The following is a 19020-nucleotide window of genomic DNA, read 5'->3' as shown; positions in this document are numbered from 1 at the left end:
TGTCTTGAAGTAAGAACGCTGTGTTTGTCTTCCTGCAGTTCTTAGAATTTAACATTTTAGCAAAGAGAATTTACGTGGAAAACTCTCTAATTCCTATGTACATTCACGATTTAAAATTAATATTATTTTTGTTTCTTGTTTCGTATCTTTCTCAAAATTTCGGGAGGGGATATATCCCTTTAATCCCCCCCCCTCCTTGCATCCGCCCCTGCTGTTTGTATTCTTTACATCTGTATGAGTCTTTCGTATAGTGAAGTGAATTCCAGCACCAATAAAACAGTAGTGGAGAGTTTTGGTGATATGATAATGGAAAATGGGAGTACCTCGAGGAAAACCGTTTACATATCCCTTTTCCATCACAAATTCCAGTACGACCTGGTAAGGAATCGAACCTGGTTCGTCTGGATGGAAGACAAGATTCCACCTCTTGAGACAGACGTAGCTAATTATCAGGGACAAGTCGGTGGAATTTCTGGAGGATAACTGTTTTAGGATAGGTTTCTCCGTTATATTCCCGTTTCCCCTAACACTGACTGACGTACTGTCTGACATGATGCGTGATAACAACCAAAATAACGGGAGAGAATTGAGTGTGGGGATATGATTTGCTGTGTAGACTTTTGTTAATCGAAATGTACAGAAAGCTGCCAAAAATAATTTTAAAAAATCCCTATATGCCTTATAATAGAAAAAGGCCTCATTTCTGTCAAAAGTTACTAAACCTCTATTTAGGCTATAAAAAAATTTGAATAATAGTTGCCAACAGGTTTAGCGGCAGTCGTTGAATTGGTGACACTGATATATCGCACATTCAGCTCACATCGGAACAGAAATCAATGCTTATCGCCAACTTAGGGCGAGATGATGATAGACAGAAGTACAGATAACAGCGTTCCGTGTAACTTTTTTCCTTATTTGCCTTCGAAAATTATAAAAATCGTTTACCATTTTGCCTCTCGGAATTCGTTCTTACATCTACAGCGTTGGCAACATTGCAGCCAAGTTTTTTTTTTGTGTGCGTGGTAACAACTGTACAAGTGTAGAGTAACATAATTTACATTCTGATATATAATTAGCGTTTTATTTAATTTATTTGTGGCATTTATTAGTCGGTAGTGTTTTCTGATTGTAGGCCTACTTGAATTCTAGCGAGATCGCAGAAATAGGCCTAATTTGTGAAATCTTTTGTTTTAATATTATCCTGTAGTACTGTACTTTGTGCCTTCCTAACCTTTCAGGTAAGTAGTCTGTTCGGGTGTTCGCCAATTTCGTACCGAAAATTAGGGTCAGATTCTGTGAAAGTGCTGGCCGGCGGAGAGGTGTGTGCAGGCAAGATCGCTCGAGCGAGGTGGAAGCGGTAGGTTTCAGGGACGTTTCCTTACTGATTCACAGAGGAAAGGCGAGTTTTCTTAAGGTCAAATCAGTAATAGGTTAGGTTAGACCGGTTTTTGGTATGCCTTGGAAGAAAGGACACATTCTTACACAAAAACATAGTAAAAGCGCAAACTAACCTAACCTATGATTGATTCGACCTTACGAAAGCTCGCTTTTTTGTGATCAGTGAGGAAACACACGGAAATGAGATGTATGTGCTATCCCTCATTGTCGTCTACCCCTTCTATCTCGACGGAGTGATCCTTCCACCGGCCCCCATTTTCACAGAAATTTTCGACCCTTATTTTGGGTGTGAAATTTGCGTCGACACTCGTTTTTCTGTCTTCTTTACGATATCTATGACACTTCTAGGACCCAAGATTGTACTAGCCTATATACGTTTGTACTTTAACGTGGTAACGCTGTAGTAAAGAAATATCAAGTAAATTATCGAAATGTTTTTGGCTAAATACGTTGCTTACGTATAAATTGTGAAGGGTCAGTCTTCGATATCGCCTCACACCACACGGGACTGACGTCTGATTTGCGTTTCGTTATGGGTTAAATGAGGGAATAGCTGACTTGTAACCGAGGTATGTGACAAGGTTAGTGGGTTAGTTCAGGGGATTATTTAAGTGACGTGAGGCCGAGGAATGTGAAAAGGTTTCAATGATTTAAGTACGTTTTCTCTCCCTTATATAGTGTGGGAAGATATCAATCTTTTACCTTGTAAAGTTGTTAAATGTTCAGCACATTACCATCACTGTGTAACGCCATATTACTTTTTTTAGTCCAGGATAAAAACAATACCTAATTTCACCAAGTGTCAGGGGCGAGTGTTTTCGTACAAAGACGAGTATTTTTCTTACTTAGACGAAAAATACAATATGGCGTTACTACAAAGTTACTGTAATAAGCTGAAGATATGTATTTACCAACAATAGAAAATCAGAAATAAATGTTAAGGTAACCTAGTGCGATTTATGTAAACATGAAAATGCATGTAATCAATCCCCAGTTCTGCGGTATTCTGAGGATACTCTTGGTATTAAGTTTTACTATTCCCTTATAACTCTTTGAGGAGGAATTTTTCTATGCTTCATGTCTTTTATGACAAAAACTATGTATACTTATTAGGAACGACCTCCTTGAAAGCTCTAATCCCATTCATTCCTTAAAGTTTATATGAAATAGGTTTGGATTGAATGGAGCCATCTAATGCTTATCTACTAATATAGTATTAATATGTTACAATTTATTCATCATGAACGTTTTCGGCATATTTATGCCATCTTCAGATACCAAATAACAACATCACTGCACTTCAACTGCTAATGGCTGAAAAACCAGACAACACAAATTACTACAAACGCAGAGATTAATTGTTTTAATGTGTTTTATTTGAAAATGTAACTAAGTGATTGACATTAATGACATTCATGTTTGAATTTTACCAAGCACCATCTGCTAGTATGTTAAAGCTTATGTTTTATACCTCTGTTTTAGTTGTTCCATTCTTTCAGTGTATATTTAATTGTTTTAAAGTGGGTTATTTGAAAATGTAACTAAGTGATTGACACTAATGACATTCACCTTGAATTTTACCAAGCATCATCTGCTAGTGTGTTACATTTTATACCTTTGTTTTAGTTGTTCCATTCATTCATTCATTCATTCATTCATTCATTCATTCATTCATTCATTCATTCATTCATTCATTCATTCATTCAGTGCGTGTGTTTTAATTCATTACGAAGTGACAGTGTATAACCAACAGCTGTATGAACACTGCAATCCATAAGTTCATTTAAATAGCACACAACGATTACGTCGCTTTTACTCATGTTTCACCATTGTGGCATATATTACGCATGTACAAAGACAAATTTTAATATCTGAAGATGGCATAAATATGCCGAAAACGTTCATGATGAATAAATTGTAACATATTAATACTATATTAGTAGATAAGCATCAGACGGCCCCATTCAATCCAAACCTATTGTACTCTGCTTATCAGTCAAAACCTCAACAAAATGAAATTATATGAAATAGTTGGAGTATATGTTACTTTACGAAAGTGCACTGTAGTTCTTAGTTTCCGGTGTGCAGGATGGCGAAACCCAATCCCATTCCTGACCTCAGACAGCGGGTGAAGACTCTGGAGGGACAGTTTCGACTGCTGCTGCCTCTCAGAGAGGAGGTCAGGATCCTCAAGGAGAGGATGGACTCGTGGTCCCTGCATGGCCTAGAGACAAGAAAGGAAGACAAAGCAAAGGACAGCATCGAGCCTCAGAAGCTGAGAATGGTGGAGGGGAGATTGAAATTGAAAGAGTGGGAATTAAAAGAGAGACTATCTGAACTGGAAAAGCTGAAAGAAGAATTAGATAGGGTAAGAGTTTTGGTGTTGCTATATCGTTACTACTAAATACTTTAAATTCTGTCATCAATTAAGATTTTGTTCCACAGAACTATTTGCTCATAAAAGTCATTTAGAAAATGGGTGATGTGGGAAGTTGAAAAAGAGTTAAAACAAATCTGTGACTACAAAATGCGAAAATAGAATTAGAAATGCAAATCTAGTCTTTCAGGTGAAGCTCCCTGTAAAGCAGATTTGAATAATTTCAAGGGAAAAATTGTTCTGGGGCCGGGTATCGATTCCAGGACCTCTGGTTGAACGTACCAGCGCTCTACCACTGAGCTACCCGGGAACTCCACCCAATACCGTCTCAACTTTTCCCTTTATATCCACACAACTCCGTGGGCTGACGAAACACCAGAGACCCACAACGAGTGCACACAAACTCTGTGTGACTTGAAATTGTGGTTTTCTGTTAACGTACACAGTAACGTATATATTATGCAAATCTAGTCTTTCAGGTGAAGCTCCCTGTAAAGCAGATTTGAATAATTTCAAGGGAAAAATTGTTCAGAATTAGAAATGTTGTGTTGTTTAATAGTTGATAGTATTTCATTGTATGTTATTCTGTCCCATCTCTGATCATACTGCCACCTTACTGACTGGACTACATCTGAACCTGATTTGTTTGTGGTTACAGGAGAAAGTAGAACTGAGGCAGAAATACGAAGAACACCAATTGCAGCTCCAGCAAGTAGAGGTAAGTGATGAGTAGGCCTGTGACATTGGAGCATGTTTACAGTGAAAAGAAGCCAATTCACTACAGGATATACACAGAGTACGCAAGTGTATGTGTGTACGGAGAGACACAACCGCCGCGGCACAGTTCATTCAAGTATAATACAAACTGTCGTGAAGTGTAGTGCGCTCTGTAGTGTGGCTCAGAAGGAAAGAAACACGTCTCGAAACTAGAATATTTAGTTTTACAGTATGGTGAAGTTTGCATTCTAAATAAAATCTGTATTGTAAACTTTACAATGTCAGCATTACATCTGCTAAAAACAAGGAAGTTTGCATTCTAAATAAAATCTGTATTGTAAACTTTGCAATGTCAGCATTACATCTGCTAAAAACAAGGAAGTTTGCATTCTAAATAAAATCTGTATTGTAAACTTTGCAATGTCAGCATTACATCTGCTAAAAACAAGGAAGTTTGCATTCTAAATAAAACCTGTATTGTAAACTTTGCAATGTCAGCATTACATCTGCTAAAAACAAGGAAGTTTGCTTTCTAAATAAAATCTGTATTGTAAACTTTGCAATGTCAGCATTACATCTGCTAAAAACAAGGAAGTTTGCATTCTAAATAAAATCTGTATTGTAAACTTTGCAATGTCAGCATTACATCTGCTAAAAACAAGGAAGTTTGCATTCTAAATAAAATCTGTATTGTAAACTTTGCAATGTCAGCATTACATCTGCTAAAAACAAGGAAGTTTGCATTCTAAATAAAATCTGTATTGTAAACTTTGCAATGTCAGCATTACATCTGCTAAAAACAAGGAAGTTTGCATTCTAAATAAAACCTGTATTGTAAACTTTGCAATGTCAGCATTACATCTGCTAAAAACAAGGAAGTTTGCTTTCTAAATAAAATCTGTATTGTAAACTTTGCAATGTCAGCATTACATCTGCTAAAAACAAGGAAGTTTGCATTCTAAATAAAATCTGTATTGTAAACCTTGCAATGTCAGCATTACATCTGCTAAAACAAGGAAGTTTGCATTCTAAATAAAATCTGTATTGTAAACTTTGCAATGTCAGCATTACATCTGCTAAAAACAAGGAAGTTTGCATTCTAAATAAAATCTGTATTGTAAACTTTGCAATGTCAGCATTACATCTGCTAAAAACAAGGAAGTTTGCATTCTAAATAAAATCTGTATTGTAAACTTTGCAATGTCAGCATTACATCTGCTAAAAACAAGGAATATAATGTTCAATGAAACATAAACGGCTGGAACAAGGGACTGTGCAGAACGTTTTTCCAGCGTAAAGAAGGTGATAGAGATGTTCGATAAGAATGATGCAGCTTATATATATATATATATGTATATATGTGTGGTTCAATTACTTCTTAGTGACCCAAATATTGAACAATAGTGTCATTTTACTGTATCAAATTTTGGATTTATTCCTCATCCGATTCAAAGTTCAGAAAAGAGTGGGAGTTAAACTGGTGGAACAAATTTCAGTAATGAATAATATTGTGTCTGAACTAAATACCGGTAATATACAAGGCAACAAAATCTGAAACAAAAATGAAATATGTATTACAAAAAAATGATGGGTTCAGTTCACTCTGCCAGGTAGCTAATTTTCTATCGGGTGACAGATACACAGTAGATAATTGAATGATGTCAAATATTTCACATATGCACCTGTCGTTTCGCACTTTTTCTGCATTCAAATCCATACTAGATAGTAGTAGACACTCATTCGCTTTCGAACTTTGAGAATGCATCTTGTTGTTCACTGTAATTACAAACTAAACACGCAATAGGCAATATATCGTGTGTTGAATGGAATTTTCTAATAGTTGAAGTAAGTTAAATAAGGATAGAAAGTAATTCAAAGGGATGTGTGTATTATTCTATTCTACAGACTGTACTGTACAAGACGGAGAGGTGCAGCGTACTCTGTGTACCTATATATTCTGGAGTGAATTGGCTTTCTTTCACAGTAAACATGCTCCAATGTCACAGGCCTAGTGATGAACAAAGACCAGATTTTTATGTAGGCTAATATTGATCCTAAAAATATGTACATAAATATGTAAGTAAAAGCCTCAGTAATATGATATGCGTATATAATAACTTAATGATTTAAGACTACTCATTCCGTCGGATGCTGGCCACTTAGTCACTTGTAATGAGTGCACCTCTGCACATAGTGTGTTGGACATTGTGACACAGTGCATGAGAGTTGGACACTAAGAGGTGGAACTTAAACTGAGAGGATTCAATCCGGCATCGGAACTGGAATCCGGTGTGGCTTAGTGGATAAAGTGTCAGCACATAGAGCTGAAAACCCGGGTTCGAGTCCCAGTGCCAGAGAGAATTTTTCTTCGCTCCACCCATCCTTTTCAATATATGTATTAAATATGTGATGTCAGAATTGCACAGGGAGTTAAAGTTGTTATTTATTTAAAAAATTATATATATTTTTTTTAAATAATGATGAATTAGAAGATAATTTCATACTGATTACGCATTTATATATGTCACGATATAGTTTTTGGTACGATTCCAATGTTATGAAGGCAAGAAGCACAATGTGGCACAAGATATTTCTGCATTATTTTGTGGAGTCAAGTTCCGTCGATGATCAGACAGTATGTTTGGGTTGGATATACACCAAAAACAATCTCTCAGCATTGCATAAAGTTACTACATATTTTAACAAATGGATGTGGCTAACAGCAATGAATTCTGGTGGGTTCCAGAGAATCGGACTAACTAAATAAACTGGTGTAACCCGATTTGTTTCAAGGACTGCTTCGAATTTTTTCACGTTTTGCTTGCTTGCAGTTCCACAGTTTATTTTTTGCGTCACAGGTGATGTCCATCGATACCATGAGTGAAAGTCCGATAATAATTTCCAACTTTTCAATGCTTTTGGAAATTCAACCAAAGTTGCAGTTGGAATTCTATAAAACACATTATGAAGCAGTCAAGTGAATATTGGAATAAAAGGTAAAGCCACTAACCAGTATCACAAAACATTCCTTTTCCAGTTGCTCTTTTCTATTTGTCTGTAAACACCAGCTAACAGAAGACAAAGTTTAAAGTTGAGCTGCTTTTAGAAGTTGGGGTGACATGAGGTTGTTATGTAGCGATACTACATTATTATCAGCATTATAAATGAATGAAATGACCCGGCACCTAATGCTGTGGTCCACAAGGTCACGAGACCTCGTACCATGTGACTTTTTTCTTGTGTGGTTACATCAAAGACAAGGTATTTGTCCCACCGATGATGCATAATATCGCAAACCTAAGGGTGTGCATCATTGCAGCAGTTGACACTGTTGACAAGTTCATGTTGATGTGAGTGTTACAAGTACTAGTCTTCTATGTGGATGTGCGTCTTGTTAGCCGTGGTACACACATTGAACATACTTTGTAGGTGTCAAAAAAACTATTTGAGGTCGTCCATTCTAAACTGGTTTCATTAACATAAATTGAGTAGTTTACTCGCAATGAAGTTTTGTAATCCCTCAGATATTTATGAAACACTGTATATAATTACAATTCACAATAATAGTAATAATAATAATAATAATAATAATAATAATCGTCATGTACTAAACATACCTCAGATCATGATGTCGTCCACACCTGTGGAGTAACGGTCAGCGCGTTGGCCACGAAACCAGGTGGCCCAGGTTCGAATCCCGGTCGGGGCAAGTTACCTGGTTGAGGTTTTTTCCGGGGTTTTCCCTCAACCGAATACGAGCAAATGCTGGGTAACTTTAGGTGCTGGACCCCAGACTCATTTCACCGGCATTATCACCTTCATTTCATTCAGATGCTAAATAACCTAGATGTTGATACAGCGTCATAAAATAACCCAATAAAAAAAATCATGATGTCTGTTGCAGACTCAATCCATCATTTAGGTGGTTGTCCTATAGATCTCCTTGTGCCATGAGGTATACGAGGATTATTTGAAAAGTTCATAGCCTGGTGTGGAAATTCGATTATCAATGTCTAATAGCCGAAATATATTAAGGTTCATTTCATCTTGAGGTATTATATATGAGTCAAATTCCACTTTTGCAGTATAACATTTAGGTTGCATTCAAAAAGTATTGATTATTCAGTCTATCTTAAATAAGAAGCAATTAATTGCACCGGTGGTGCAATGCTGTTATACTCTCCTTGTACACAGATTCCATGAGTTCTTCAAAAAAGCCTTCTGCTCCTGTGATAACCTCTTCTTCTTCTTCTTCTTCTTCACTTCAAGGATTAGGTTCATGTTGAACCTGTTCCGGCGCCCATTTCGCTCTTGGTCTTCCTACATCTCGTCTTCCTTTTGGTTTATATCCCATTGCTAAAGCTGGCAGTCTGTAGTTCGGCATCCTTTGTAGATGTTCACACCACCTTCTGTTATTTCTCTTTAATTTCTCCAGCAATGGTTCCACCTCTAATTTCTTCCGTATATCTATGTTCTTCTTTTTATCTTGTATTGTACATCCTAGTGTACTTCTCATAAATTTCATTTCTGCTACCTGGACTTTTGATTTATCTTTTTCTGTCATTATTCTGGCTTCACTTCCATAAGTTAGCATAGGTACTGCGATTGTATTGAAAAATTTTATCCGTGTATCTTTTCTTGTTTTGTTTTTTTAAAGATCTATGGATTGTTCCACAGACATTTCGAAAGTTATTAAGTTTTTTATCCAGGTCTATATCTCTTTCATATGAAATGTAGCATCCTAGGTACTTAAAATATTTAACCTGTTCTATAATTATTTCATCGATTACTATTTTTGTCCTTATTGGGTATTTTCCTTTAAATGCCATTGTTTTGGTTTTTTGAGCTGCAATTTTAAAATTATATTCTTTTGTTATTTTATTTAAAACATAAATTGATTTCTGTAATTTATCCTCACTGTCTTGGATAATTACTTTATCATCAGCATATAAAAGGGAGTTCAAGAAAGTGTTGTTCTTTAAATATATTCCTGGAGTAACATAAGATTTCCATGTTCTAAACATGTCGTCAATGTAAATATTAAAAAGTGTCGGCGAGATACTACAGCCCTGTCTTACTCCTTTATTAGTGGGAATCGCTTCTGTCAAGTTTCCTCCTATCACTAAGCATATGCTGGTTTCTTTATAGAGAGATTTAATTGCTTCCACAAGGTGTTTCGGGTATCCCCTTCTTATAAGTATATTCCATAGTAGTTCTCTATCTATATTATCGAAGGCCTTTTCCAGATCTATGATAACCTCTTTTGACGAAAATTTCTTCCCAGCCAAGTGAATTTTGAGCTTTGGGAAAAGAAAGAAGTTTGAGGGTACAAGATCTGATGAGTAGGAGAGGTGTGGGAACAATTTGAACTGTAGTTCTTATAGTTTAGGAACCGTGATAGCAGGTGCATTGTCGTGATGAAACAAAATTTCTTCTTTATCATACCTGGTCGCTTCTCGCGGATTTTCTCTTTATATTGCTGCAAGAGAGTTGCATAATATTCTCTGGTTATTGTTTTCCTCATGATTATCCCCATAGAATTGCAGAACATGTACACCATGACTTTCCCAGCCAATTGAACAGCTTTTGCTTTCTTTGGAGACGGAGAATCACTGTACTTCCATTTTTTCGATTGCTGTTTTGTCTCTGGTTGACATGCCCAAGACACTGACTAAGATGTGGCGCTGTGGCGCACCTATTCGGTTGAGATACTCATAACCTCGCTAATTTCCCGCTCTTTCAGTCGACGGTCATTCAACACCATATCATGGATTTTTTTCTAAAATTTCTTCACTTGTTGCTATTACTAAACGTCCATATTGCGGGGGCTGTCTCGGACAAGAACGCCAGATACAGTGTCAGCAGGAAGTAGTAAATGATGAGCTGTTACCTGGTTACAGTTACGAGGAGATTTTTCGAGCTCCATTGCAGCACACGTGAAATCAACATTCTCATCGTTATTATCATCAGTTATTTTTCCTGGTTTCTTTTATTCGATCTCTTGGTTCCAGTCAGACTGTCACTATCTGAGCTTCTTCTGACGGAATTTTGTTTTCTATTACAGAGTAAGGATGAACAGATTGCCTATCTCAGACAAGAACTGGAGACAGAACGCCAAATGCAGCACCAGCAAGATACAGTAAGTTATGAACTATTACCATGGTTACAGTTACGAGGAGATTTTCTGAGCTCCATTGCAGCACAGATGAAATCATCATGCTCAGCATCATTTAGTTACTTTTCCCAGGTTTCCTTTCTTCAACCTTTTGCTTCCAGTCAAACTATCACCTAACTATCTGAGCTTCCTCTGACCCAATTTTGTTTCCTGTTGCAGAGTAAAGATGAACAGATTGCCAATCTCAGACAAGAACTGGAAACAGAACGCCAGATGTGGTGCCAGCAAGAAACAGTAAGTTATGAACTATTACCATGGTTACAGTTACGAGGAGATTTTCCGAGCTCCATTGCAGCATAGATGAAATCATCATGCTCAGCATCATTTAGTTACTTTTCCCAGGTTTCCTTTCTTCAACCTTTTGCTTCCAGTCAAACTATCACCTAACTATTGAGCTTCTTCTGACCCAGTTTTGTTTTCTATTGCAGAGTAAAGATGAACAGATTGCTAATCTCAGACAAGAACTGGAAACAGAACGCCAGATGTGGCACCAGCAAGAAACAGTAAGTGATGAACTGTTACCAAGGTTACAGTTAGGAGGGGGTTTTCCACGCTCTATTTCAGCATAAATGAAATCATCATCATCATCATCATCATCATCATCTAGTTTTCCCTGGTTTCCTTCCTTCAACCCCTTGCTTCCAGTAAAATTATCACCTATCTGAGCTTCCTCTGACCCAATTTTGTTTCCTGTTACAGGGTAAGGATGAACAGATTGCCAATCTCAGACAAGAACTGGAGACAGAACGCCAGATGCGGCACCAGCAAGAAACAGTAAGTGATGATCTGTTACCAAAGTTACAGTTAAGAGGGGGTTTTCCATGCTCCATTGCAGCATAAATGAAATCACCATGCTCATCATCATCATCATCTAGTTACTTTTCCCTGGTTTCTTTCCTTCAACCCCTTGCTTTCAATCACACTGTCACCTAACTAACTGAGCTTCCTCTGACGCAATTTTGTTTTCTGTTACAGAGTAAGGATGAACAGATCGCCAATCTCAGACAAGAACTGGAGACAGAACGCCAGATGCGGTGCCAGCAAGAAACAGTAAGTGATTAACTGTTACCAAGGTTACGGTTAGGAAGGGGTTTTCCTTGCTCCCTTGCACCATAAATGAAATCACCATGCTCATTATCATCATCTAGTTACTTTTCCCTGGTTTCTTTCCTTCAACCCCTTGCTTCAGTCAAATTATCACCTAGCTATCTGAGCTTCCTCTGACCCAGTTTTGTTTTCTATTACAGAGTAAGGATGAACAGATTGCCAATCTCAGACAAGAACTGGAGACACAACGCCAGATGTGGCACCAGCAAGATACAGTAAGTTATGAACTGTTAACATGGTTACAGTTATGAGGGGTTTTCTTTTTTTTTATTTTATTGGGTTATTTACGACGCTGTATCAACATCTAGGTTATTTAGCATCTGAATGATATGAAGGTGATAATGCCAGTGAAATGAGTCCGGGATCCAACACAGAAAGTTACCCAGCATTTGCTCGTATTGGGTTGAGGGAAAACCCCGGAAAAAACCTCAACCAGATAACTTTCCCCGGCTGGGACGGGGGGGGGGGGTTTCCTCGCTCCATTGCAGCGTAGATGAAATCATCATGCTCATCATCATTATCATCATCTAGTTACTTTTCCCTAGTTCCCCATCTTCAACCTTTAATTTCCATTCAAACTGTCACTCAACTATCAGAGCTTCCTCTGAACCAGATTTGTAGTTTAGAGACAGTCAAATTTCTTGTGTAAAGGACCCTTGAGTAATAAGGATTTGTTGTTATTGGTTAAAGAGGCATTCATTGCTGTTCATTGTAAATGTTGATCATTATGTGCTTTGTCGTGGTACTTGAGCGAATATGCTTCTTATTGTAAGCAAGCAGTAGTTACGTAAAGATTAATTTTTGGTCCTACAGAATTTATCTGTTATGGTAATAATTGTTATTAGAGGATAAAAATTCGCTCTGGCGCTGGGGATCGAACCCGGGTTCGAGGTTCTATGTACCAAGTGCTCTAACCACTGAGGTACGCCAAAATTCAATTCACAGCACCGGAAGTGTAATAATAGATTTTAGTTGTTGTGGCCTTGGATTGAACATTTAACCTTCTAGGCATTTCTGGCTGGATCTCTACAAAATAAATCGCTGTGTGGTGGTTTAATTATTTTTTATTTGCTATTGTCACTCTTTTAACATTATAATACTGAAAAGCTTTCAAAGATTTTATTAATAATAATAATAATAATAATAATAATAATAATAATAACCTATAATATTTATTTCAGTTATTACTGCCGTATATTGTACATAACTCAAGATGACAGCTATGACCTTCAGGGCATTGTGAACGAAATGTTTATGTTGCACTCCCTCTCCTGAAGATTATGTCAAAACATGCCACTATACAGGGTGTAACTAAACATATGAGAAATTGATATAGGATATAAAAGCAAGCAAAAAAGTTAATTAAAACATCTAGTCAATTTTGCTTAGTTTCTGAGGTACTGTCATTGTTTGTGGTGTACAGATAAAGGCACAGATAAAGAAGCCACACATAATATCCTTCTCTATTCAAGGTATTGCTGTTTAGTTTGTTTTGTTTCAGTTGTAAATAGATATCAGTAACCTTTATTCATTTGATTATTGTTTACAATGCAGATTCAGTTGTTCAACTATTTCTCTAGTTTTCCTGTGAATAGTTCTTCTTCTCTTATGACTGCTAGCCATTACACTACTTATTTATTTTACTGTACACAGCATGCCACAGTCGCATATAAGGCTGATGTTTCCTGAACTGGAATCAGACTTGTTCATGGGATCCACACACGTTCATTGAAATCAGAGCCAATCTAATCACAAAGCTACAGTACTACTGCCAGTAATACTACTTGTGATGTCACTTGTACTTCTGCTGAACGATTGCTGCCTTGTGCCCCATCAGCTAACTAGACACACCAGTTCGGAAGGTGGTCGGCTGCTAGCGTTTGCGTCGAGAGAGAGAGACAGATAGTGAGAGAGGCAATGTACAGCGATGTGGCAATGTACAGCATTGCTACATCGTACTTCACGCGCGCGTGCAATACAAGTAGCTGAGGAGAGAATTTGAATTTTAAAAAGACAATAATGACCTTAGCTGTTGATTACTGCAAGCATGACAAACCTCTTATCAGAACATTATCAAATCTTACGTTCTATTAATAATGCTTATACCAAGTTTTAAGATTTTTATGTGCGGTATTATTATTATTATTATTATTATTATTATTATTATTATTATTATTATTATTATATCACACAGTTTTAATACGAAATGTATACGGTGTATTACTAGAAAAAATGATATACTATTTGAGTAGAAATTGTATTTAGGTCTATTTCTAGGCGCAAATTAAACTAGTTAAATACCTTAAAGCAATAACTACGAGTACCATGCAATATTGTCACATTTCGGTCACATTTAATATAAATTAGGATTGAATAAATATTCAGTACCTGGTTTTAATCGAAGTCACTGATTCCCTCATCAGTCCCGTCAGATTCTTCAGAGTCGGATTCTCGAAGGTACATATCTAATACTATAAGTCGCAGCACACTTTTATTAAAATCATCTAATTCAGAGACTGTTTTTTTTTTTACGACGAGGAAGTTTTCCAGAAGAACGAAACGTGGCAGTTCCGCTCACATTAAAAGATTTGTTTCCTTCACTAACAATATTCTTTGCACGGTTCGCAAACCCACACCTCATGCTTCTGCAGTCGTCTCCTGCGTGTTGGCAACATTGCGGCCAGCACCATGATGCCCATGATGCTCGTTAATGTTTTTAAAATAATTATACACCTTAAACACTATTTCCCGCGCCTACCTGTGCAGTACTTGCCTTTTTATAGTATCTCCTTCCATTTATTTATCTTACAAATACACAGTATATGTTAGTTATACTTATTCGATGTTTTAAAACACTCACACGTGAACAAAGTAACTCGAGAAGCACTTGTTACTGACTGATTCTGATTGGTTCTCCTGTTCAAGCTTGTGACGTCACATGCCATACAGGCTACGGCGCATCTTGTAGCCGTCTGCCTTCTGAATTGCTGTCTAGTCTAGTCTGTTTCACACAGCTTGGTAGAAGTGTCACCTAGCTGGCTGACCTTTCTCTGACTAGATTGTTTTGTCTGCTGCAGGAGAACAGAGCTGCAGCTGAGGTTGGTGCTGACCTGGATAAGGCAGACAGCGATGGGTGGACTCAGCTACACTGGGCAGCGCACCGGAAGGACACATACACGGTGCAGGTGCTCCTGGACGCAGGTAGCCAGGTGGATGCCGAGGATCATGATGGCTGCACGCCTTTATGGCTGGCAGCAGAGCGAGGCCACCACGATGTGTGCAGGGTGCTGCTGGCTGCCGGAGCACAGCTGGATGTGAAGGCAGGACTATCTGGCTGTACTGCACTGCATGAGGCTGCACGGTGTGGACACCATGCAGTGTGTCAGCTGCTTCTGGCAGCCGGGGCGCTGCCCAACGAGCCTGATCATGAAGACAGTTGGACTCCTTTGCATTATGCAGCAGCGGCGGGCCACGCCCCAGTGGTACAGCTGCTGCTGCAGCATGGTGCTGAGCGTGGGGGGAGGGATAAGAGGGGACGGACGGCCCTGGATGTGGCGTGTGAGGTCAGGCACACAAAAGTGGCAGCCATGCTGCAGTCCTGAGCCATGCTGCCAAAACGACTGAAATCATTTTTACTCTATTATTATTCTTGAACTTCTGCTTTGCTGTTACCCATATTAGTTCATTATTACGAGGGTAAGTCAATAAATAAGTCGCAAAACGGAATAGTACAGAGTAACTGCCTGAAATTTATTTCACTTTTCAAAATATTCACCCTGTACATTCAGCCACTTATCCCATCTCTTTACAAGTCCTTGAAAGCCAGCGGCAAAGTAGTCTTTCAGCTGTTCTCGGAGCCAACGAGTTATCTCTTGTGCTGTGACATCATTTTCAAAATGGCGGCCACCCAGATGATTTTTTTAGAGGACTGAACGGATGAAAATCACTGGGGTTAAGTTGGGGCTGTATGGAGAATGTTCCAAGTGTTCCCAATGAAATATTCGCAACAGCTCCTGCGTTTGTCTGGCTGTGTGTGGGAGGACATTGTCATTCAGAAGAATTACGTCCCGCTGTCAGAGTCCAGATCGTTTGTGGTGAATGGCCTGTTGCACTTCCCGCAAAGTGGTGCAGTATGACGGGGCATTCACAGTCTGACCGTGAGACTGAAATTTCAGTATTATCATGCCTTGCATGTCCCAAAACACGGTCAACATAACCTTGTGAGTGATGGAATCGTCTGGAACTTTTTTTTGGATGGGGAGGCGGGATGTTTCCATTCCATGGAGGATCGTTTGGATTCTGGTTGAAATTGGTGAACCAATGACTCATTTCCTGTAACAATTCTCTGTATGAAGTCCTCTCCTTCTTCACCATAATGATTGAGGTGCTACAAGGACAGGCCCATTCTGTTCATTTTGTGTTCCACAGACAACTGGTAGGGGACCCACCGTGCATGAAACTTCAGCTGCTCATGATCAATATATCTTAATATCGTCTATCATTTGATATCTTCTTTTGCCTCGAACTTTTCTCCCGTTCACCATTCCTTCAAAAGGCAGTTTCTTCTCAACCAGTGACCCAACCAATTCCTTTTCTTCTTCCTGATCAGTTTCAGCATCAGTCTTTCTTCACCCACTCTTTCCAACACAGCTTCGTTTCTTATTCTGTTTGTCCATTTCATAAGCTCCATCATTCTCCATATCCACATTTCAAATGCTTCTTTTCACTTCATCGTAATGTCCATGTTTCTGTCCCATACAGTGCTATACTCCACACAAAGCACTTCACTAGTCTCTTCCTTAATTCTTCCTCCAGAGGTCCCCAGAAGATGCTCCTCTTTCCATTAAAAGCTTCCTTTGCCATTACTGTTCTCCTTTTTACTTCCTAGCAGCAGCTCATGTTACTGCTTATAGTACACCCCAAGTATTTGAAGCTGTCCACTTGCTCTACTGCCTCATTTAGAATTCGCAAGGTTACCTCCTTTACTTTTCTTTCTGTGACCATGGTCTTCGTCTTGTTGGCATTTATCTTCATACTGCTTACAGCTGTCATTTAGCTCCAGTAGCATAACCCTTAATATCATCTCCTCTTCCGCTAACAACGCCATATCATCAGCACATTTTATGCATCATAGCACTTTATTCTCCTTCCTTCTGCTATGTTCTGAAGTTAGTTCTTTACAATTTATTACAGATTATACATATATAGGTTCATCAAAACTACTAACATACACACAAAATCGTTCAATTCGTTGTTATCAATTTTGGTTCTCTTCGTTATTATTAAGCAATACAATAGAATTATTCCATTAATTCTGAGCTCCCAGTTTCCTGTTTCAACTTGCTTTGGAACTCGTTCAGAACAAGCAAAATTGGTTCTCGATTAATAAGAGGAACTGGGAACACATGCGCAGATGGTCTGAACTGAGGTTGTTAAATTGCTATGAGACTGGGCAGGTTAATATTAAAAAATAGTCGATCATGAATAATTTGGAAGGTGATAATGAAATATTTTATGAAGAATTAAGTTCGGAAGATGACTATAATTTTAATATGACAAGAAACTCCAAAGGGCGTGAAAGAACAGTTCAAGAAAAGTTATAACATAGTTCCGAACTAGTTCTGAGAACTTACTCAAACTCAACTAACGCATGTGTCGAAAGATAATAGAGCTCACTGGTTTGGTATCAGTTTGTAACGCATTCTGACTTGCCTGTGGAACTGAATTGAATTGAATGAGAGGGGAGATGGGATGAGAAATTTAACCCTTAGGAGCCGTGCGTCAATTATAGTGGCCAGCTAGTATTATGGTCATGACGTGATATAATATGTTATAAATTGTATGTTATATATAAAATACGTTGATATTCTTTAGTTTTATATAACATTAAGGACATTGCACTGGATTAAAACATTAAAAAGATTTTTTGTAATTTTTTTATTCTTCTTAATCAATCAATCAATCAATCTTCTTAATGTATCCAGCTATTTGCTGACAACATAAGGTCCACTGTAATCTATTCAGTTGTTTTTCACGAGAAATGAGGGGTATTTTGATCGGTGTTCATTATAGATGCCTGTTGCTAGTAGCCAGAGTTGGGGTGTACTCAATATACAAGGTGTTTAAAAAATACGGGGCATAATTTCAGGTATGTATTTCCCACATGTAGACAATCAAAATAGTTCATTACAACATGTGTCCGGAAATGCTTCATTTCCGAGTTATGGCCTTCACAACATTGAAATTCACCGGAACGTTTTTCTTTCCGCAGGTCGTTGTCATTACAGAAGATGTTCAAAATGTCCACCTCCTGCTTGAATACAGACCTCACATCGATGTCTCATTGACCTGCGAACACGATCCCAAACTCCAGGAGTATTGTGTATGTCCTCACAACATGCCACAATTCGATTCCGAAGGGATTCCAAATCAGGCACCAGAGACGAATAAACCAATGATTTTAAATGGCCCCACAAGTAGAAATCGAGAGGGTTCAGATCAGGTGAGCGTGGAGGCCAAGCAATTGGGCCACCTCTACCTATCCATCGATCAGGAAACCTTCGATCCAAGTACCGGCGAGCCGTACGACTGAAGTGTGCAGGAGCGCCATCATGCAAGAAGTGAATGTGTTGACGATTGATCAGTGGAGTGTCTTCTAAAACATGAGGTATGGTGTTTTCCAGGATGTTGAGGGAGAACCGCACCTGGTGATGAGATGGAACAGTTGCACATGGGTTTTCATACACCCATACATGCTGATTGTGGAAATTTGTTATGCCATCTCGTGTGAACTGTGCTTCATCTGTAAATAATATTAAGGCAGGAAAGTTCGGATTTACACCACACTGCTGCAAGAACCACTGACAGAACCTAACTCGTGCAGGGTAATCTGCTGGTGACGGGGTCTGTACACATTGCAAATGATAAGGATACAATTGATACTCTTTCAACAGTCTCCAGACAGTCGTATGAGGAACATTGACTTGCAACGCTACCCTTTGTGTGCTGATAGAAGGAGTCATGTTCACAGCCTCCAGAATCTCCTCCTGTACTTCTGGAGTTGTAGATCTTGGTCGTCCCCTTCCCAAACCAGGAGAGTTAAATTTTCCATACTCGCACAGACGGTAATGGAGACGTAGAAATGTCTTCTGATCTGGACATTGTCGCTGTGGGTACCTCTCCTGGTACAAATGACGAGCCAGCGCAGCATTGCCGTCCGCCTTACCGTAGGCACATGAAGTGTATC

The 19020-nt window shown here is 38.5% G+C and overlaps 1 protein-coding gene and 1 long non-coding RNA gene across 10 annotated transcripts in view; one reads left to right on the top strand and one right to left on the bottom strand.

Annotated features, from left to right (window-relative positions):
- Positions 1–19020, bottom strand: part of LOC138691732 (uncharacterized) — a 209704-nt gene that overhangs the window by 133269 nt on the left and 57415 nt on the right. The window lies entirely within an intron of this gene.
- On the top strand, positions 1040–17922 carry LOC138691675 (ankyrin repeat and SAM domain-containing protein 3-like). Of its 9 annotated transcripts, none has more exons than XM_069813903.1 (10): positions 1040–1238; positions 3487–3766; positions 4434–4493; positions 10557–10631; positions 10827–10901; positions 11096–11170; positions 11367–11441; positions 11643–11717; positions 11915–11989; positions 14852–17919. In XM_069813903.1, exons 2-10 carry the CDS (start codon positions 3488–3490, stop codon positions 15374–15376), a joined length of 1314 nt encoding a protein of 437 aa, XP_069670004.1. In that variant the 5' UTR covers positions 1040–1238; position 3487; the 3' UTR covers positions 15377–17919. The 9 variants fall into 9 exon arrangements, with proteins under 9 accessions (XP_069670004.1, XP_069670032.1, XP_069670022.1 ...); XM_069813892.1 differs by lacking the exon at positions 1040–1238 and adding an exon at positions 1813–2340 and having other exon boundaries at positions 14852–17920; XM_069813931.1 differs by lacking the exons at positions 1040–1238; positions 10557–10631 and adding an exon at positions 1811–2340 and having other exon boundaries at positions 14852–17921.

The sequence above is a fragment of the Periplaneta americana genome, chromosome 2, assembly GCF_040183065.1.
Source record: "Periplaneta americana isolate PAMFEO1 chromosome 2, P.americana_PAMFEO1_priV1, whole genome shotgun sequence".
Lineage (NCBI taxonomy): Eukaryota > Metazoa > Arthropoda > Insecta > Blattodea > Blattidae > Periplaneta > Periplaneta americana.
This window is presented reverse-complemented; position numbering and strand designations above follow the sequence as displayed.